A 23,212-nucleotide genomic window follows, 5' to 3' on the forward strand; every position below is an offset into this window, starting at 1 on the left:
ATTTCACTCTGGTTTAACTCTGGTTTAAATATAGTTTAACATTGGTTTAACACTGGTTCAACTTTGGTTTACTACTGGTTTAACTCTAGTTTAACTCTGGTTTAAAACTGGTTTAACTCTGGGGTTTCCTCTGCTTTATCCAGGGTAAGTCTTAAGTTTTGTTTTCAGGTGTTTTTGGAAATGCTGGCAGGCCATGAAGTCCAACAGGCCTGGAGTCATGTGGGAGGTGTAGACGGTTCAGTCTGGAGTAGGTCCAGAAGAACCAGCCTCTGTAGGATACGGTCCATCCTGCGTGAGTGTGTTGAATTGGGCTGATCCTGCAGATGAAGCAGATTACAAAGCGCCCTAGATTACCGTGGATAATTACTGAGTCCACAGAAATCCACAGAAAACATTCACTAGACATTCAATGCATCCTGTTACAGGGAAGTAATCCCTGATTTAGTCCTCCACACCAGTGTGGATCATTTTAACGGTCTTGTTGCGCTATGGACAACTACCACAGCCATACTTGCCCTTGGGCGAGGGTAAGTAAGTGAGTTCCATGACTGACCTTCATGATCCTCACGGGCTTCACTCTGTTTTTGTGCTAATAGAGATGATCAGATGTGTTCACGCCCCCTAGAGACAGACTACACCCCTTTAGGCAGTAGGGAGGAAGCTTGTTGCCCCAGTGAGTCCTTCCAGGAAGTCATGATAATGGACCCATTATTCATCATCTAAGAAGACCACTTCTACTTTTAATGCTAGGAACCTGCTCCATTTATAATTTCAGACAAGCGTGTTTTTGTATGGAATTAAAGCAAGTTTCCAACACATGAATATAAACAGTTAAGAGTAGAAAGAGTGGTTTAGGGGGTTGGACGTGTTTGGTACCAAAGCGGTCTCTGCAGCTGGAATAACACGAGAGAACTTCAAGACACGGAACCTAAAGACACAACACTGAACAGCCATTGTGGATATATAATTTTTTCCCGTCCTAACGTTCTTCTCTGTGGTTCTTCTCTGAATATGCAGAGATTTCTAGAGGACAGAGGAAGAAGATGTAGGCCAGGGAGTCAGGATTCCTGGGCTTTAGTCAATCTGTCCTCCAGAGATGTGGACATTAGATATTTGACTGGGCTGTAGATGAGAAGGAACGCAACTGAAGTGGAACCTGGAGATATGAGTTTAATCTGTTCCGTGACTGGTCTCACTGATGTCGTATCCATCCACCAAAGAACGAGGTGCGATCTCAGCTGACCTATCCATCCGCCAACACGTGGAAAAGAACAAGATCCGGTCTCTGACTAAAAATGTCTTTTCCTCATTTATCTTGCGTGACGGCGTGGAGAATTTCTGCTTAACCGAGGATGTGAAAGACAAATCTGCCAAAAATGTTCTAAAAGAAACGATAAAACTAACCATTGTCTGAACTTTTTCAAACTGGTGAATGATGTCACTTCCTGTTTGCAGTGTCACTTACAGGAAGTGTATGTAGCTGTATTCAAAATGTATTGCTGCCCCCCAGTTCCTTTAAAACATTATTACGAAAGGCTGGTGGATGCTCCTCGGTCTAGGAAGGCCGGTCCCGCAGATGCGAGACCCTTGCTGTTGTCTGCCTGCCGGTGTAGGTTCCCACCGTACTTTAACAGAAAAAGATAAAAATATGTGAATTGTATGTTTATTATTTGTTCGTATTTTAGCTCATGCTAACACGTAAACATGAATCGGTGGTTTCTGATACTAAAACATCACTGACAGCTTTATGACGTCTTCATTCTTCTTTGAATGCTGGGGACCGTTTTCACGACCCAGTACTATTATTAACCCTTTAACACACAAACCTGATGAAACACATGACAAAACCGGTGAAATGGCAGGCTTTTAGCTTTTAGCTCCCTCTCCTTTGTTCCATTCACAACCTTTTAGTGGAGCTGCTTGTTTTAGAGCCCAGATGAATCATTTATACAGACACGGTTTCTGATTGGGCTCCTTGTGCACCATGTGATCAGGTAGGAAGGATTGGAATAAAAACTCCACAAACTGTTTCACTAACTACTTCTTTAGCGTCCAGCTGATGCTGTTCTCCACATCGGACTGATTAACACATCCTTAATCCGGCCGTCACTGAACTCCCTGATGAGCAGCGTGGTCCAGAACCCCTACATCGGCCGAACGCCAACCACCCGGGTGAGTAGGATGGACTGATGCTGACTATGTGTAGATCTAGATGCTGAAGAAGATCACGGAGAGCAGATCTGTGTTGGTTTCACTTCTGTCGGTTCGTGTTCTTCTCCTTCTTTCCTTTCGTTCGAGTCTGCCTTCCTTCGTTGGCGTCAGGATGGGGAAGGAGGGCATTGAATTATTGAGAGGTTAGGGATTTTCTGGTGCATGTGCACCAGCAGGCAGGAGGAGAGATTGTACAGGAGGGGTGAGACCTCACATTGGATTGGGACTGAAACATACAACCGATGTATGTCTGACATTTTGGACATGTTGAATCTTTGCGGTAAATATCACCAAGACTTAGACTTCAGACAATCAGACAGAAAAGAGGATTAAACAACAATTCGTGTTTTGTGTTATTATTATATTGAGTTATATTTGCAGCATATTTGTGATTCATTCTTGTGTTTTCTCCTCCTTCAGCACAACATAGATGTCTTCCTGCTTCCTGCCCCCCTCCCCTCCCTGCCTGATGTTTATACAGCCTCTAACCTTTAAATAATTCCTCCCAGAAGTATCTAATGAATATTTACTGTGTGCGTTTGCATCATTTACAACAGGGCGTGTGTTTTTACAACAGTTTTAAGACGAGTTGTGAGCTGCTTGCTTCCTGGATGTTTGCCTCAACAGCATCAGCGCCTCTGTGATAACTTCATCCTACTTTCACTCCCCTCTCCATCTGCCTCCTCGTTCGCTCCTCAACAGTTCAGCAGAGGATCTGAACCCTAGAACACCATCGCAATGTGGTTTTCACCCCACAAATGGTTTTTTTTTTTTGTCCTAATTTATCAGTAATTTTGGATCATTTTTGTAGGGCCCCCTGTGAAACTTTTCCTTCATATTATTAGACATGTCACATTTGAAAATAAAAGAAAATTACTTTATTTTGTCATGTGTTGCCATTCCTTCATCTTATCTATTTCTGCCACTTTCGCGGGTCACGGGGTTGCTGGAGTCTCTCCCAGGGAACTTACAGACTAAAGAACGGGGACACTCTGGGCACGACACCCGTGCACCGTGGGGCACAAAATACTTTTGTATTTAAGAAAAGTGTTTCTTTAATAAACGGAAATGCGTTGCTTTCCCTAAGTCGCGAACGCAGCGCACTTCCGGATGCAATCAGCCAATAGCATGCGCGTACAGTATCACTCCACTGTTAATTTTTAATATGTATATCTGTATGTTTGTATGTATGTTTGTATGTATGAACGCCCCTCCCCTCTGCTGCCGCAATCATGCGAATTTCCCCATTGTGGGACTAATAAAGGACTATCTTATCATATCTTGTCATGTCATGTCTTGTCATGTCATGTCATGTCATGTCATGTCATGTCATGTCATGTCATGTCATGTCTTGTCTTGTTTTGTAATGTCATGTCATATCTGATCTTATCTTGTCTTATCTTGTTTGTCTTGTCATGTCATGTCATGTCATGTCTTGTCTTGTCATGTCTTATATTGTCTTGTCTTGTTTTGTCATGTCATGTCTTGTCTTATCTTGTCTTATCTTGTCTTGTCATGTCTTATCTTGTCTTGTCATGTCATATCTGATCTTATCTTGTCTTATCTTGTTTGTCTTGTCATGTCATGTCATGTCATGTCTTGTCTTGTTTTGTCGTGTCGTGTCATGTCATGTCTGATCTTATCTTGTCTTATCTTGTCTTGTCTTGTCTTGTCTTGTCATGTCATATCTGATCTTATCTTGTATGAACTCAGACTTTTTAGTTCTCTCTCCCCACACTGTATGTCTCCACCAATGAATTTTCTTCATGCATACCATAATAACACAAGGCTCCTGCTGTAGGATGTGACTATTGTTTCACAAAACAGTAAAAGTCATGTGCAGGTGTGTGATTTCATTTTTCCATCCCTACAGTCGAACCCTTATGCACACGTCCTACCCCACTCACCCACTACAGACTCAGAGCGGGTCTCTGTTTGGTACAGAATGGAAGCAGGGAGTAGACGCCATGAGGCAAGTGATGTTTGATTGTGACCACATGTCTTGTCATCAATGTTTAGATGCCCAAACCTGGGGGCAGTGGAGGGGCCCTACCAGGCAGTCGAGACATCGGTGGGATATATCGCAGCAGCAGCATCAGCAGTGGCAACGGAGCCGCTGGAGGAAAGATTCTGTCCCTGTCGTCCATGAGCGAGAGCGTCCACAGCGGCCTGAGCTTCCTGTTATCGGAGCATGCAATGGAGCAGGAAGAGCGGCAGCAGCGCAACAGCCAGATAGCAGAGTTCCAGCGGCTGAGAGAGGTTCGGGCGGCGGCTCAGCTGAAAAACCTGGAAGATTTCCTGAGGATGAACCATGTGTCGCTCAAAGACAGCGTGTCTTACACCACTGGGATGAATTACAGGTGAGACGTGGCCAGAAATGAGTAGAGGTCCGAAGAGCAGTGGGGTTAATGGTGATGTCAGCGAGTTCAGGGGTAGTAGGTTTCATCACGGTGTTTCTTTTCCACAATTTGAAGACAAATACCAAGCTCAACAGACACGCATTAAGTTACTGAACTAATAAGAATAATACGAATGTTTTTGAAAGAGTTTTTGGTCTAGTTTCTGCTTTAATGTTATAGTTGTAATTAATAAGTGCATAAATATACAGTAAAAGGGGTGATTGATGGCGTTCATACTGTAAAAACATCCATGTTCAGGTTCTCCCTTTGATGACATGACGTCTGTCTTCATTTTAGTTCGATGCAAGAGAACAATGTGGTTAGAAAATCTTTTACCAACTCAGGAAACATTTTTGGAGAAATCTTCTTGAACACCTTCACCTAAAATCCTTTCTTCAGCTTTTAAACATGTGATGTTTGTCCCAGGTAGGTGCATGATGGGTAGTGCAAGAGCTCTTTGTATTTAGAACCAATGTTATCACTCCTCAAACCCTTTTAATACTCAAAAAGAATTGTTTCCTGTCTTACCTCCACCTCCTTCCACAATGTTAGTGTCCTGAAGAGTTTTTTAAGGTGCTGCTCAGCAGGGGAAGGTTCATTAGTCATGATTCATTCCGCCTCATAATTAACTGCTGTGATTCTTTATCGACAGAAACCTAGGGAAGTCTGGGCTGAGGGTGTCCTGTCTCGGATTAGGTGAGTCTTGTACAATTAAAATAAGGGAGAGGTGATTATGGGAGATGGGTGCAGTTACGTCTCCCCGCTCAAGTAGTTGCCAAGCAATTAATATAAATGACTATGGGAGGGGGCGGCACGGTGGCGTAGTGGTTAGCACTGCCGCCTCACAACACAGCGGACCCGAATTCAAGTCCACACTCTAGTATTTTTGTCAAACAAACGCATACATACAGTATATACGTATTAGTATGTACAGGCCCCTGTAATACACACAAACACATACAGGGGGGCCTGTTAGCATGCAATGGGAGGTAGAGTGTAGAGCTCCTACTCTGGTGCGCCCAAAATGACATGACTAAATTGAACCCTGAAATTGCTTTTGTTGGGGTGCTTTTGCGATCTCTTCACCGGAGCACTTTTGTGATCTGCGTGAGCCTCAACCAGTACTAGCTTACTTGTCCCATCTCTCACTGACATGTCATCCTCAACCTCATCACTGACCATAAGCTAGACTCTCCGTTTACCAAGATGTAGGAACAGCCCAAAGACTTTCCACAGATGAATAAATCCACTCCTAGTGGGTTTGTTTTAATATGTATTGTATTTACAACAAATTTCCCCCCTATAATGTGACTGATGGGCCAGTGTGAATTGTTTTTTTCTTCTTGGTCTTTCTTCTTGATAATGTTTTGGGGGTTTTTTTTGGTGGGTGCGACTTATATGGCAGAATAATGAATGAAAATATGGTAATTTAATTCAGAATTTTGGTTTGCAGTTAGTTGATGTGATAAAGTGATCGCGTTAAGCCAAAAAGTTTCTCAATCTTCATTCGCAACCCAGATGATGCAGTCATTCTGTTTTTCAATAGGTACGTGGGTTACCTTTGGAGGCCAAATAACGGATGAGGTAGGAGAAAACACTTAATACATATACCTGTACTTATACTTGGACCTGTATCTGTGTCTGTACCTTTACCTGTAAGGATTCACGGACCTGTACCTGTTTCTTATCCATTCACAAACCTGTACCTGTACCTGAATTCATTCTTGTGCTTGTACCTGTAACCATACCTGTACCTGTGCCTGCATTCATTCTTGTACCTATACCTATGCTTGTACCTGTATCTGTATCTGTATTATTCTCGTGTATATACAGTACTTGTATCTGTGTGTTGCCTAAACTTCTACCTGTACTTGTACCTGTACCTGTTTCACTTCTTGTGCCTATACCTATACCTGTACCTGTAACTGTGCCTGGACCTGTGCCACTACCTAAGCCTGTATCCATTCATGTGCCTGCTCCTGTACCAGTAGCGTTGTCCATTCATGTCTCTGTACCTCTACCTGTACACATCCCTGTACCTGTTCTTCCTGTACCTGTATTCATTCTTGTGCCTGTCGTTGTACCTGTATCTATTCATGTGCCTGTACCTGTACTTGTATCTGTACCTGTGCTTGTACCTATACCTGTAGTCATTCCTGTGCCAGTACGTGTACCTGTACCTGGACCTGTGCCAAAACCTATGCCTGTCAACCTTTATCACATGCCTGCTCCTGTCCCAGTAACTGTGTCCATTCACGTCCCTGTGCCTGTACCTGTACCTCTACCTGTAACTGTACCTGTACCTGTACATATCCCTGTACCTATACACATCCCTTTGACTGTTCCAGTTCCTGTACCTGTACCATGACCTCATTTATCCGGGTCATGGTAATCCAAAGGTATTTAAATCAGTCCAGTTGTGGACTTGTAGAAAGTTCCTTGAAGATGTTTCATCTTTCATCCTAATTATCCATGGGGGTAGATGAATTACGTATTTCATAATTGTTGTCATTAGCATGATTCACTTTAATCACGGTCAATCTGCTGAGTGGTTCTTTTGCCGAGTTTCAAAAGGATCTGATTGTAAATTGGTGAAAGATGATGCAGACTTTCGATGAAAGTTTGCATCTTGTGGATTCTGATCTTGACTTGTGTCATTCACGTAACAGAATCAGTGGCTCGGTGTTGCTGTGTTGAACAAGGTCAGAGCACTGGTGTTTTCTTCTATTTACAGTTTGGCCACTATAGGAGACCCTGGCTGGCCCATGGCACATCCATGTTTTTGCCTATACAAGCTCCTGTACTGGAAATAGGTGGTGTTCAGGCAGAGGTCAAGAAGTTGGCAGATCTGGTTAGGGTTGAGGTTTGTTCTGTCACTGAGGGTGTTGTCCTGTAAAAGCCGTTGTATTATTGTTTCCATTGTAGGAACACACGTGAATACAAATCGTAGGATACCATGGTTTCATCTGTATCCAGTCTCAGTCTCACCTTCTCCATACTCCATATACTGCAACTCTTCGTGTTAAATCTTTTGAAGTGTAATAACCCAGGTAATGCAAAAAACCGCAATGATTTTATTTTTGACCCCACCTGTGGAAGAGTGGAGGCATTGGTAACTTCTATCCAGGGGTTAAGGATCAAGGCAGCTGTTGCTGTAAATGCTCGCTGTGCATTTGTCCCTGAAAAACTGAGTAAAACGGGTTGTTCAAGGCATTGTTCGAGAAGGGCTTTGATTCCGAAGTTAATAAAGGAGGGGAAAACATAAAGAAGTCCAGAAAATGAAAGTCTGTTCAGCAAAAATGATATGAAACGCTTTAAAATGGTAGACAAATCTAGAAAGCAGAGGAAGAAAGAGAAAAACGACAATTGAAGGGTTCTGAGAGTAACCAAAGTGGCAAAGACTCAGCCAATGACCAGATCCAGGAGGATCAGAGAAGATCTAAGGTGGTCTCTGACTACTGTAACAATTAGACAACATCTATGTGAAGCCAAGCAATGAGCACAGGGGGGCCCTGCAAACTCCCATTGTTAAAAAACAGATGTGCTGAAGCAGTTACAACTTCCCAAAAAACACATTGACTGGCCTAAAATGAAATGGCGCAACACTGAATTCAAGCTACACACTGAAGACAGTGAATGGCGATGATGCTTTTTTTAAAATTTAAAAATAAAAAAAAGCCATCATGATATGGGGATGTTTCTGGTACTGTGGTGTTGGTTCTATTTATTGCATACCAGGTTTGAATCCATCAGAATACTAAAAATAATCATGTTAGTGTACACCGAAGAGGAAATACCCTCGAAATGTGTGCTTCAACAAGACAACAAGACCCCAAACACACTAGCGAGTGACAAAATTTTGTTTCCATACAAACAAAGTTCAAGTAAAGGCATGACCAGAAAATCCCCGGACTTTAATGCCAAAGAAAACTTGTGGGCTGACATTAAAAATGCTGTTCATGGGGCAAACCAAGAAACGCAGAGGAATTGTGGAACGCAGTACGATTGTCCTGGGCTGGAGTTCCAGTTGACCAGTGCCATAAGTCGGTCGACTCCATGCATCACACATATGAAGCAGTTATCAGAAACTGTGGTTATACAACTTAATATTAGTTCATGATTCTCAGGAAAGTTGAGTTTTCAAGGATTTCTTATTAATACAGTATATTTTTAACTTTGTAAATAAAGATGTCAACACTGTTATTCTTTTGAAGATTATATTTCTTGACTTTCTGTAAAATATTATCAAATACAATTATTTTCGTGTTTTAAAATAGAATATGCAGTGTCCCCAACGCATTTGTGTGCAGTAAAATAATTATTTGAAGAACTTTGAGGTTGTCTCACATTTTTAGACACACTGCTATTATGAACAGAACTGTCACTACATTCAGAGTAGACAGTGCTCAGTTTACCAACCAAGCCCAGAAGCGTTGTATCCTGGTCCTTATTCTCTTCTTATGGCGCTTCTGAAAAGACAAGCACAGCATGTTTACTTTCATTTCCAAAGCTTTTGTTGTCGGTTCAGGGCCCCCCCCAATGGTGAAGACACCCCAGCTCACCTGTGACTTCTTGTTCTCCTGTTTCAGGTGCTCCTCATATCTCAGTGCCTCCTCACACCTGGATGCGAGCTCCTTCTCGTAATGTTTCCTCTGCTCTTCCAGTTCCGTCTGAAGGGCTTCCTCCTGCTTGGTGAGCAGCTCTTTAAAATCTTCTTCCTGCTTGGAGAGCAGCTCCTTGGAATCCACCTCCTGCTTGGCGAGGAGCTCCTTCAATTGCTTCTCCTTCTCAGAAGCCTCCTGCCTTTGGCGCTCCACAGCCTCCACCATCTCATCCTTAGCCATGACACAGGCGTTGTGCTCATTTTTCAGGTTTTCTAGAGCATCCTTTGCGTCGTACAATTCGTACAAACTCTGCCTGTGATTCCTGGCGCGAAGGTTAGCCTTGTTGAGCTTTTCCTCTTTTTTCTGGAGGAGGTCGTTGAGCCGCGTGACTTCGGCCATCTGCTCCCTTGACTTTTCAGTCTGGGACTCGAGGTTCTGCAGCAGTTTAGCAATCTGAACATCTTTGTTCCTGATCTCCACCAGTGCCTCTGAGAGGTGTTTCTGCAGGTTTTCCACATCCAACATGACGGTCACATGTTGTGCCTTGAGGTCACGGAGCTCACTATTGGTTTCCTCCAGCTGAGTCTGTCTGCCGCTGTGACCCCGGTCCTTCTGTCCGGGCGTCAGGATGTTGCTTGTGAGCTCCTGCTCAGGTTCAGAAGGAGAACATTACAAATATAGTAGTTAAGGACATCAGTGGCACATGAAAGTGGAGACAAAATTAATACTATAAAATTATATAACTTGCGAGAACCTGTGGAAAATCCATGATAAAACAATATCAGACTTCATACCAAACATGAAAACAAATGTACTGGTATTATAAACCAAGTGCACCCAACATAGCTAAAAATCAACATGGTGGCGGAATGATTTTGTGTTGGCAAATCATGGATTGCGCTGGGCGGGCATAGCAAAGCCATAGATGAATGTTAGCAGGCTAACTGGAGAAATAAAGCTAACTAATCGTGAGGTTGGGAAAGGATCTAACGTTAAAGGAAAAGGCACCTGTCAAAAGAGCAAATGGAAAAGACATTTTAGAGAAGTGATAGTTCTGTTAGCTGACTACATGAACACAACTGTATTTAGTTACTTCAAGAGAGCTTTTGTCAGATGCCCACGGAGCATTTTAGATACTACTACATCGATTGTCCCATTCCAAATGGAAACCGCCATTGGTGGAAATTGGACTACTGTTGTTCGAAGGAGAGGAGGAAAGTATGTTCATAGGAAGAGAGAGAAAAGGAACGCCAAGAGTATAGGACTGAGAGTAGGGACGTTGAATGTTGCAACTGTGACAGGAAAAGGTAGAGTTGGTTGAAATGATGCAGAGGAGGAAGGTAGACACTTCAGGCTCATCACTCTGTCTGACACTCTTTTTACCTCCAGGACATTCCTAACAAACTCCTCCTTCAAGATAACTCCTACTCCATTTCTCTTCCCATCTACACCATGACAACACAACTTGAACCCTGCTCCTAAACTTCTAGCCTTGCTACCTTTAACCTGGTCTCCTAGACACACAGTATATCTACCTTCCTCCTCTGCATCATGTCAACCAACTCTCTACCTTGTCCTGTCATATTTCCAACATTCAACGTCCCTACTCTCAGTCCTATACTCTTGGTGTTCCTCTTCTCTCCCTTTCTACAAACACTTTCCTCCTCTCTTTCTTCAACCAACAGAGTAGTCCAATTTCCACCAGCACCCTGTAGGTGAACACCAACGATGGCAGTCGTTGTGAACCCGGGCCTTGAGTGATCCGGTATAGAAGTCATAAATTTGATTTGCATATATATATACAGTATATACACATACATACATACATACATACATGAGAGAGAGACAGAGAGAGACAGAGAGACACAGAGAGACAGAGAGAGAGAGTGAGAGCGAGAGAGAGTAATAGATTTAGACATAAACATATAGATAATGAGTAAAATCAGATAGATATGGTGACCTACCATTTCAGTCTTTCGTTCTTTTCGTTCCTTTCTCTTTCTTTTGGAGACACAGACTTCAAAGTCCTTCTCTGCTTTAGTGAATGAGGAGGAAACAAGCAGCATTTTATTAAAGTTTTTCACTTGATGACATTCATTCATTCATTCAACTTCAAACTGCTTCATCCACTGTTGTGGGTTGCGGCGAGCTGGAGCCTATCCCAGCCGACTAGGGGCATGAGCTAGGGGACACTCCAGGCGTGGCACCAGTGCACTGCGGGGCCACTTATATACACAAACATGCACACGCTCACTCGTATGGTCAATTTGGAACAGCCAATTACCCTGAAGCACATGGTGTTGGAGGTGGGAGGGAGCCGGAGAACCCAGAAAGAATCCCCGCAAACACGGGGAGAACATGCAAACTCCCATGTAAATCTCATGTTTGTTCGCGGACAAAACTTATTTTAACAATGATACAAAACTGAAACTGACATAATGTGATACCAAAGACTGATTATTCCTCAGTAATGTGTTTGACGCAAAAACACATAACTCAAAATCATAAGCTCACAAGTGCGCACAAAGACAAAGACAGACAGACACACACACACACACACACACACACACACACATATATATATATATATATATATATATATATATATATATATATATATATATATATATATATATATATATTTAGATGGAGTAAAGAGTTTGTATAGTGGCGTTTAGAAGCTAACAATGCTAATATGAGGCATTTGACCTTCTGGGATCGTTTCCAGCTCAGTTCTGTTCTTGGTCATGTACTCGTAATTTTTCTGCTGTCTCTGCTTCGAGACTCTTTCCTTTCTTTTCAGCGAAGTGATTGTCTGCCAATGCGAAGCACATATATAGAGATACATTTCTTTGATAACATAGATGAAAGCATCATTAAAGATTCTTTCATGTACTCCTAACCAGCAGGGGGCGCCATCCACTGAGGAACATTAAGGTTTAGGCTTCTGATGATTTGTGAGTTGTCACTTGTTAACCCTCATTGTAACCTTTGACCATTTACAATTCATTTAATCATGTATGGTGTCATCTCTCTCGTGGAGAGACCCCGCCCACCTTCAGTTGCTATCTGTGTGAGAATTCTGCAGCTTTTCTGCAGGTCACTGGCAGGTTTTGTTGTCATTGTTGCCAAATGCTTGATCGAGACAGACTTTCTTCAAATATTTCCTTTTCAATGCAAACGTTTAAATTTAACTAGTTACTGAGCTTTGTCTCTTCCATTGATTCCTTTAAAGCCAACTGTTCCGGGCAGAGGCTCCGCCCACTCAGGGTCACAGCTGGTTGTGGAAAGCAGCTGTTTTCTTTTGAAAAAGACAAAATGACACAAATCTGTGGATTTTCTCGAGGAGTATGCAAGATCTAGTTAGAGAGACTATTAACACCACATAGAGCCAATGTCTGTCACTCAACGTTATCTTGAACACAATGGGTTATATTAGAGTAAAGAACATAAACTATAAAATACGTTCATCATCTAGATCAGGGGTTTCAAACTCATTTTCACCGAGGGACGCATCAGCATAATGGCTGTCCCCAAAGAGTCATATGTAACTAATAGACTTAACTAAATGTAACTAAATGTAATGTAAAATAAATGTATCTACTCTTTAATGTTAAATAACTCTGAATTTATTACTTATTCAAGTTAAAAAAAATTAGTTACACAGAAAAACCGTGTTTGTTTGTTTCCCTGTTATTACATAAATCCTTTTAATTTGTCAGGTTATAAAATGATGTGGAGGGCTAAATTTGGCCTCCGGGCCATGAGTTCAACACGTGATCTATATTATATTTGTGCTTGTGCCTCTGTTACTTTTAGTTAGTTAGTTAGTTAGTTAGTTAGTAAGTTAATTAGTTAGTTTGTTCATACACATGCCTGTAACTAAGACCGTTGATCAAAGCACAAGGAGAGCAAACATTTGTTCAGTTCATTTCCACGTCATTTAGGACAGTTGAGTCTGGGTGCTTATAGAAACACTAAAGGTGAATAGATCACACATAGTGTCCGAAGGTGTGAGTGTGTGCCTGTGTGTTTGTTGTGTAGCTTCGGGATGAGTCTGGCAACCCCGCGACCCACGAGGCAGAGAAGAGGATGATGGTATAACACATGAGCGGGACGAGGGTAAACCAACACGGGTAGACCAACACGGGTAGACTAACATGGATAGACTAACATGGGTAGACTAACACAGGTAGACCAAGACGGGTAGACTAACACAGGTAGACCAACACGGGTAGACTAACACGGGTAGACCAACGCGGGTAGACCAACGCGGGTAGACCAACGCGGGTAGACCAACGCGGGTAGACCAACGCGGGTAGACCAACACGGGTAGACCAACGCGGGTAGACCAACACGGGTAGACCAACACGGGCAGCTCATCTTCAACGTGTCTTTGACTAGTAGTGACGTAGAGACGCCAACAGATGGCGGTATCCACATAGGGTGAGTTGGTGGGGACTGAAGTCCTGTTTCACCAGACCGGACAAGGAAGGCATTTTATACTTTTATCACTCTTATTTTGGAATGGAATGCGTAAAGAGATGAACTTTATTAACTAGGCATGGCAGATACAGAAATGTGAAGCAGTCTTATTGAAAAATGTGATAAACTCAAAGTCAGAGGAAATTGGAAAGAAACAATCTCAATCTATCCACTTACCATCTATTACGTAGAATAAAAAGATCACATTAAATACTGACCGGAAATGACACCATGACTTTGGTTAAGAAACAAAGTAATGGTACTTTTGGATTAATGGTTGGAGGAAGACCATCAATTGATTACCTTTAAATCTATGTACTGTACTTACACATCATGAGCGTGAAAGCCACGCAAGGCCAAAACGACAGAAGCATCCTTTGTCAACTGTTCATGAATGTTCAACAATATTGTGACTAATGGTATTATTATACATTAATACCATAGTGTCAGATGTGGTGACACTGCTGTTACAGTACACACACACACACACACACACGCACGCACGCACGCACACACACACACACACACACACACACACACTGTTGAGCCATTGTTAAGATCTTTTTCCTGGTGACATCATGAACCACTAATCATATTTAGCTTCATTAACATAGGGCACTAAATTGTTTGCATCTTCAACACTTTTCATGTCTACATCAGGCCAGCAAGAAAAGTACATTCGTGTCACTACAGTGTATCGCCGGTATTAGATTATCCTAATTGATGGCTTTTGGAAGGTCTCTGGAAAGTCATCACACATTTTAAATCACAGATGTAACCGCATGCAGTTCAATATTTGCTGAGACAACTGACTGAAATCTGAAATCTTAGTTCACATGGTGAAACTGACCCATCACGATCATCTCGCCTTGTTGCTGAAGGTGGCAGAGGAGCTGATGACGGTGGCGTATGACAACGGGATCAACCTGTTCGACACAGCTGAGGTGTATAACGCTGGGAGGTGAGTCCCATAGAACTGGACAATCCCAGTCCAGCACTTCCTGCACTGTAGGTCGATCACAAACACCTAGTTCAACATCCGTTTACTTGAAGCTGAAAAGACAAGAGTAAAAATAAGAACTGGAATGAAAGTGAGCGTGTTCCTCTCTGTCCAGGGCCGAGGCCATCCTGGGACGCATCATCAAGAAGAAAGGATGGAGGTAGACTTTTTATTCTGCATGTCGTGCTTGTGCATCATGTCAGCCTAGAGGGTTCCTTTAATCCATTTTAGTGTGTCTGTTGTCTGTTTTCAATGATAAAGTTCCTATTTTACAAAAGAAGTAATCTTTGATTAGAGCATGATAGAGAATCATGTAATAGGTTTGATCAAAAATGTTTGGTTTGTTTATGAATTTAAAGCTTTTTGACAAGATAGTTTTTCTGAAATGTGTTTTCAATCTTTAAAAACAGGTGAAAAATGCGTTTTGATGCACTCACTCGTTTGCCATCAGCATCATGTATGGAGTCGTGTTATAAGGCTTCATGTTATAATGGTAATTGACGTTTCTGAGTAGGAGTAGTTACCAGAGGCCTCCAGCAGGGGGCACTGAAGACACCAGAGGACAAACTTCATCATGAGGGTTAGGGTCAGTGTGTTCAGCATGTTCACACACGGAACGATGGGAGGATTAACAGATGGATGGATATTTTATTTGTTTTTATTTATTTTATTCCATTTTATAAAGTGGTGTCTTTTCCTGTTTGTGTTGGATAGTCATTAAAAAAAAAAGAAAAAGGGGGGCAGCAGTAGATCAGTCCACTAAGCCTTGGACTGGGGACCCGAAGTTGCCGGCTCAAGACCCGTGTTGGGCAAAACATTTCGGAGTATGAGCTGACAGATGTAGGTGTCAGTTCACCTCCCAAACACTGCCGAGGTGCCCTTGAGCAAGGCACTGTGCCCTTTATAGGCTGCTCACTGGAGGCGCACCTGAAAGGAGCTGCCCGCCACTCTACCTCCTACTCACCTGCATGTCAACAGGCCCCCTAATTTGACCTATTTCTGTCAAATGTATTTTTTCTACCTGACAAACTGTTTTTAAAGATGATAATAAAATTTAATTGATAATGAAAATAATGAATGAATGAATGAATGAATGAATGATTAGCACAGCCCAATCATTTAATATTGGGTTATGCTAATATTTTATTTTTTGCGATGTTTTTAGGTCATAAAGAGAGGAAAGAATAATTTCCCTACGAGTTAATACAGTTAATAGAATAATATTAAAAAAAGTAAAATAATATTGAAAAAAGAAAGCAGCTTGGAATTCACACCTGAAGTTTATTATAAAAGTCCTCATGCAGGCAAACAGCTGCTGGAACCTTTACACTCAACACCATAATAAATAAGATTCCCGGTGATTCCTGGAATCGTACAGTGAAGATGTATGAAGTATGTCTGGATTGATCTTGTACTATTGGACACTTATTGATTTGATTCTTGATGTTCCTCACACAGACGTTCCAGTTTGGTCATTACCACCAAGATCTTCTGGGGTGGAAAGTATGTCTTCTACTTCTCTCTTTATCTCTGTATGGCTGCAGTGATTGGGTTGTCCTGTGAAACATAGAGAATAACTAGTTTTCTTTTTTCTTGGAGTATATTTTTATTTTAATTCTTGTCTGGATATGGATGGTATCAGGTATGACATCCAGATGCTAACCTCCTGTTCATAAGGATATAAAAGACAACCAAAGAGGAGCTCAGAGGAGCTGGAGTTTAAAAAGAGGGTGGGGACATCAGGAACGCTGGAGGCGGGGACATGGTTGACTCCTCTTTTGTTGGCGTCAGCTCATTATGGGATGTTGTAGATGTTGACTTCCTTTGTCCTTCTGAACATCATTGAGCATCAACTGTGTTTGAAGTGCTCCTTCTCCTCGTGTCTCCTCCAGTCTCTGTGTTGAACCAGGTCCAGAGTCTCTAATGGAGCTTTAATAAGTGTAAAATCAAGTCTCCCAGGGGGCTGTGGGACTGAGACGCTGTTCCGTTATGCGTCTGTCGCTTACGCCCTGGTGATGACATGACCAGCAGTGCTCTTTTTCATCATTCCCCCACACTGACATGAAGGGGTGACATGTGGGTGTTAGAACGTTGGAGGAAGAGACTCTCTAGGAAGGAAAGACGCCTCCTCCTGGACCAGAACCAGGGGACTGAACTGGATCGCAGAGATCTGATTCCGGAGGTTAACTTCAGTCGTGTCAGCTAGACAGTCCCCCTAGAGACCATCAGGAAACTTGGCTGCACACCGCCAGCTAGAAAGTGACCTAAAACACAGTTTGGAACCGACCAACAGGAAAGAACTGTATGACAGAGCGTCAGAGGACCAGCCGGCAGAAGTGAAGTGGACCAGACTACCAGAACCCCGGTGGAAGGTTTCACCAACCCCCTCAAACTCCAGTGGGGGGTTTGACATGTTGCCTCCTGCTGTGTGGAACCAGTGTCCCCCTGTCTCCTTCATGAGACTGCCTTTCATGTTTTAGTCAGTGTCAGAGACTTGCAGTGCTCTTCACTTTTCAAACAAATGTCTTTAATCTGTTCGGTGAACAATTTAGGCTTAGTATCCAGAAATGTTATTTATGGTCCAAGATACAAAAACGTAAATCAAAAAAAGTGTCAGCTTCTAAATTTTAGATGGACTGAAGCAAAGCTTCCGGTTTATGTAACCAGAAAGAGGAAAATTAAGAACAAAGCAGGTCAAGAAGCTGCTGCTGCTGTTTTTTTTTTGTGGTTTTTTTTTGTAATATCAGATAACATCTGAAATTAGAGTTCAGGTTTCATAAAATGATAAAAGATCTAGTTTTAGAAAAAATCTGGTGCCACAAAAAACATTCTCTGAAACTTAGTTGTAGATCAACTTGAATTTCCACGTTTTCTGACGGACCTGAACAGGATGCTTTTAATTTGGCTTCTTTTTACTCATGATTTTTGTATATGAAGTACTTTATTTTGGCACTTTCCTGTTGATATGTGATACTATGAACTGATAAATGTGATCAAAATGTTTTTATAAAAATATTCCGAGTGCTGAGTGTTTAATCCTCTTTTGTTCTGGAATGAATTTTTGTTTTCCAGAGCAGAAATGGAACGAGGGTTGTCCAGGAAACATATCATTGAAGGTATGATATTGATCCTTTTGAGTGAATTGACTGGCGCTTTTTCATGACAGCAGTACATTTATTTTGTGTGGGCGTGTTGCTAATTGAAGTCAGTTTGATTTTTCTTGAACCAGGTCTAAAGGCGTCGCTACAGAGGCTTCAGCTGGATTATGTCGATGTAGTTTTCGCTAATCGACCAGATCCCAACACACCGATAGAAGGTGGGACTTCTTGTCCTCCAGTCGTCTTACTTTGCTTTTCATGGTGGGGAAATCAAAAAGATTGAAATTTTGACTAACTTGGAAATGATTGTTGTCATGGTTACATCATCATCATGTTTTTAAACCATACCTGCGAAATATAACAAGTCGTGGATTTTTACTCCTGTCTAGCTGGAACATTGACTGCTTTATTCCCATCCGACACACTTTAAAGGAGCTCAACATGCTAACAGTGGCTCACAGGTGCCTTCATCAAGATTTTCCTCACCTCCATCCCAAAGTGCTGCTCAAGTGGGCCAAGTTGGGTTCTTCTATTAGACCAAGTCTTTCCCTTCTCAATGGAAAGGGTCTTGAGACAACTTTATTATGAGCTGGTTCTATACAAATGAAAATAAATTGAATTGAATTGAATGGAAGAGCGGGACGGTGGCGCAGTGGCTAGCGCTGTCACCTCGCAGCTAAAAGGTTCTGGGTTCAAATCCTTTCTGTACGGAGTTTGCATGGTCTCCCCGTGTCTGCCTGGGTTCTCTCTGGGTTCTCCAACTTCCTCTCACCTCCAAAAACATACAGTTCAGATGAACTGGCCAGTTCCAGATTGCCCTGTGGTGTGAGTGGTTTTTTGCCTTTTGTGTGGCTTTGCGGTTCACTGGCGTTGCTCTCGGCGTGTCCCCCATCTCTTGCCCGTAATCAGCTGAAAAAGGCTCCAGCAACCCCGTGACTTGTAAATACAGAAGAAGCAGACAAGGGAACAAATGAATTGAATCGATTATTTTTTCTTTTACAAATAAATGTTTAAAAATGTGTACGTGGTTAGAAATTTTAAAAAAGGAAAATTATAAATAAGTCTAATTCTAAAATGAGACGATAAAACTGTGGTGTGTGGTTTCTTTTAGACAAGTCTACCACAAGATGTGGATTTTCATTTTGATCCAATCAGGTCAGAGGAGTCACAGTCCATATTGTCCCTTGATGCACTGTGTTGTCCATATGTGCTCACTTCCTCATGTTTTTCAATGTTTTGACAGAGACGGTTCGGGCGATGACTCATGTGATCAACCAGGGGATGGCCATGTATTGGGGGACGTCAAGGTGGACTTGCATGGAGATTATGGTGAGTCCACATGTCTCAAATCAGCCTCTTCAGGCGCTCTGGATCTCTGTGATGCCCTCTAGCTGACTTCTGAACCAATGCTTCAGACGACCCAGGTCCTTAAACACAGCAAAAGATGCCCTTTGTCTGTTTGTTGATGAGTTGAACCTGGACTTGTGACCCAACTGTTCCTACTTTTGCTGCAGGAGGCGTACTCAGTGGCACGTCAGTTCAACCAGATCCCACCCATCTGTGAGCAGGCAGAGTACCACATGTTCCAGAGGGGGAAGGTTGAAGTCCAACTCCCAGAGCTGTTCCATAAGATAGGTAGGCAGCTGCCCTGGTAGGTGGGTCACATTGGTCAGACCCATCAATGAATGTAGGATTCATCTGCAGTTCGTTTTCGTCTTCCTCCCCGTAGGATTAATTCATCATTCAATCAGCCTTCATCAGAAACAACTGTCAATAAGCCAATGTACATATTAATGGATCCTAACTCCACCCATCTGAATGTTTGGGTCCAGTCTCTGCGATTTCTAGATTTTCATGTACAAATGGAAAAAATATGACTTACAGAATGGAATATTTTCATTTATGTTGTTTATTGAGTGTAGTTCTAGTTAAATGTACTGACAAAGCCAACAAACCTCTAAACACACAACTTCTACACAAAGACCAGACGTTTCCAGCTCTAAACAACCTGATCCAATTGGATTGTTAACTAACTGAAACATGCAGCTGAGGTGAAATGATTGTCTTTCATGTGGCCCCGTGATACACTGGCAAAGTGTTCAGGGTGTACCCTGCCTCTCACTCGTAGTCAGTTAGGATAGGCTGGTTTTGATTGGCTTGATAAGGCCTGTTGTTCATGTGCAGGCGTGGGGGCCATGACCTGGTCTCCGCTGGCCTGTGGGGTCATCTCAGGGAAATACGTCAGTGGTATTCCTCCTCACTCACGAGCCTCGCTGAAGGTAAGGACTCTTCTTGTTCCATATGCCACTGGATATTTATATTTATTCATCTGATTCTTTCTCATCTCTACACAGTTTCATATATTTCAACATTCCCTTAAATCATGATAGTACGAAAAAAAAGCCCAATTATTGCAACAACAATGAATTATGTCAGTTATGCAAAAATTCAACCTTGGAGTGCTATTGGAAGAAATAAAACTTTATTTCTGTGAGAACATTTTAAAATGTTTTTCAATGTCATGTACAAAATCAAATGACCAAAAAAAAAAAAAGTCACTTGCTCAGTGAAGGGAAAAACTTTGATAATACACTAGTCTGATCTGTACAGTACATTTTTTACTGCTATAAGAACTTTTGATTACTTTTCAGGTAACTTTATGTTTTCGTCTCATTGATGGATTTTAAAAGGAGAAAAAAATTAAAAAAATAAAATGCCCCTTATGCTAATTTCCATCAGGCATCTGGAATCACATCACTTTTTTAATCACTACATTCACATAGGATGAATATTGGTCAATAAATCAACTCTCTAGGCTTCCAATGTTGGACATTTCTTGGAAACTAATGTCAAATCCAAACAGTTTTGTTTCTGAGGTCAATCAACAGTCATCAGATGACTGGAGTGTGGACCACAGATGACTTCAGCAACATTCTGTCTACAGTATCTCTGTGCTGGTTCTCATGTTCTCCTTCCCTGGACAAGTCATTCTTTGCAGCTTTCATGGGTCAAGCACAGACCCAGAAGCCTGGTCCTCCGGCCCTGAGCTCTGCTCTGTGCTGTCTACAGGGGTATCAATGGATGAAGGATAAGATCCTGAGTGAGGAGGGACACCGTCAGCAAATGAAGCTAAAAGAGCTGCAGGCTGTTGCAGAGCGACTAGGCTGCACTCTGCCCCAACTAGCCATTGGTAAAAGACCATCTTTAGTGCTTTATGTCCTTCACATCTTATGTTTCTATTTCCATTCATTTTCCGTGATGACAGATTCTCAATGTCAATATGCAGAACCTTCCATTGCCTGAAGCTTTAAAAAAAAGCGTCAGTCAGACAGTTGTAACTTATCTGTGTTGTATTCCCACAGCATGGTGCCTGAGGAATGAAGGCGTGAACTCTGTCCTGCTAGGAGCTTCCAGTACCGATCAGCTGATGGAGAATATCAGAGCAATACAGGTGAGACAAAAACCAGAAAGCAGATGAAACAGTTTCATCCTTAGCCAACTTTCAATGGTACCAAACAGTCCTGTCCTTGATATCAACTAGAGAAATATATATTCAGCTGTTGCTCTTAGGTCCCGTGGTCTCAACTCCCATGCTAACAAACAAACCAACTTCAGAACTCTACAGAAGTCGTACAAAAAAATCTGGCTTATTAAACTAATAAAACCTAGCGGGCCTCATGCTGTTCGGCCTTCCGTTCGTTTGCACTACTGTCATGATCAGGACCTGGGCAGTAGCAGTGGCGCCAGAATAACGGTGTCCCTACGTTTGCAACGGTGGTGCAAACGTAGGGACAAGTGGAATCTTAATGTCGATATGCGAAGGAACTCCAAGCAAACACCTGGCCAGCTTGAAGTTTTATCAACAGAAATGTACAATGTCTGACCTCTTCAACATGATGATCTGTACAAAAATTGTGAAATACTCAGAGTGTATGCAAATCATGATGACAAAAGACAGAGATGTTTAGATAATTAAACATCTGTGAACGATCAAGTATGAACGATCAAAAGTTAATCTCCTCATGAGCAGCAATGACCTGTATTTGTATGCATTCTCAGGCAAGGTTAGCCTTAGCTCTAAGCCTTGCTACAGCAAAAGTGATAAATAATAGGGTTCTTTGTGGTCCTCTACTGTGTCTAATGTAGACCTGTTTCTAACACAGACGTGCTTCGAACTTAGACCTGTCTCTAACATAGACCTGTTTCTAACATAGACCTGTCTCCAACATAGACCTGTCTCTAACATAGACCTGTCTCTACTATAGACCTGTCTCTAACATAGACCTGTCTCTAATATAGACCTGTCTCTAACATAGACCTGTCTCTAATATAGACCTGTCTCTAACATAGACCTGTCTCTAATATAGACCTGTCTCTAACATAGACCTGTCTCTAATATAGACCTGTCTCTAACATAGACCTGTCTCTAATATAGACCTGTCTCTAACATAGACCTGTCTCTAATATAGACCTGTCTCTAACATAGACCTGTCTCTAATATAGACCTGTCTCTAACATAGACATGTCTCTAATATAGACCTGTTTCTAACGCAGACCTGTCTCTTATGTAGACCTGTTTCTAACGTAGACCTGTCTCTAATATAGACCTGTTTCTAACGTAGACCTGTCTCTTATGTAGACCTGTCTTTTCTTGTCACAGTCCTTCTTTCTTCTCATTTTACAGGTTCTACCAAAGCTGTCACTGTCCATTGTCTGTGAGGTGGACCACATCCTGGGAAACAGATCCTACAGTAAGAAGGACTTCAGATCCTGAAAGCAGCGAAGATGAAGTAACTCTGTGCTTCTGTTTTTAAACACAGCTGTGTACGAATGAACGTCACAGACACACATTATTTGAAAGTCTATCTGGAATCAGAGTGAACACACTGTTAAACTTTCATATTTCACTTATTGCCACTATATTATTGAAAGTTCTACAATGTGGAATTGTTTCCCAAGCAGTCTGAGCACCTCTTACAATGAAAAACATAAATAACAAAAACAATGGAAGCACTTGGTTCTGATCAGCTGACCCACTGAACTCTACAGAACCATTGAGCTCTGTGCACCAGAACAGGATTCTGAATGTCATAATCCCACACAACACCTGAACCAGGGTGACGGATGGCAGCAGTAAAGCACGCATGAACATTCTTATTACCTGTTGTCATGCTGAGCGAGTCATTTATATAGAGTATTATAGATAGATAGATAGATACTTTATTATTCAATTAAAATTCAATTAAAGAAAGAAGAAGAAGAAAGGTAATTTCTTATTACTTCTTGTATGTCTGATTAAATGTTCTCTAGTAAAATCCTCTGTCAAATTAAACTGCTGTGTTTGATTTTATTTCTGAGGACTTAGAGTATCTTTATAATGATAATAAAGTACTGCATTCGGCATCAAAGTGTTGT

General features: G+C 41.9%; 1 protein-coding gene across 1 annotated transcript; it reads left to right on the top strand.

Annotated features, from left to right (window-relative positions):
• Nucleotides 1-2,121: 2,121 nt before the first annotated feature.
• On the top strand, nucleotides 2,122-22,615 carry LOC137610606 (voltage-gated potassium channel subunit beta-2-like). The gene is made up of 15 exons (XM_068338279.1): nucleotides 2,122-2,172; nucleotides 4,231-4,571; nucleotides 5,263-5,306; nucleotides 6,157-6,194; nucleotides 14,581-14,660; nucleotides 14,815-14,859; nucleotides 16,158-16,202; nucleotides 17,772-17,815; nucleotides 17,929-18,015; nucleotides 19,041-19,126; nucleotides 19,312-19,432; nucleotides 19,982-20,076; nucleotides 20,867-20,987; nucleotides 21,160-21,248; nucleotides 22,482-22,615. The coding sequence occupies exons 1-15, from the start codon at nucleotides 2,122-2,124 to the stop codon at nucleotides 22,569-22,571; spliced, it is 1,377 nt and encodes a 458-aa protein (XP_068194380.1). The 3' UTR covers nucleotides 22,572-22,615.
• The last annotated feature ends 597 nt before the right edge of the window (nucleotides 22,616-23,212 follow it).

This window comes from Antennarius striatus, chromosome 2 (assembly GCF_040054535.1).
Source record: "Antennarius striatus isolate MH-2024 chromosome 2, ASM4005453v1, whole genome shotgun sequence".
Taxonomy (NCBI): Eukaryota; Metazoa; Chordata; class Actinopteri; order Lophiiformes; family Antennariidae; genus Antennarius; species Antennarius striatus.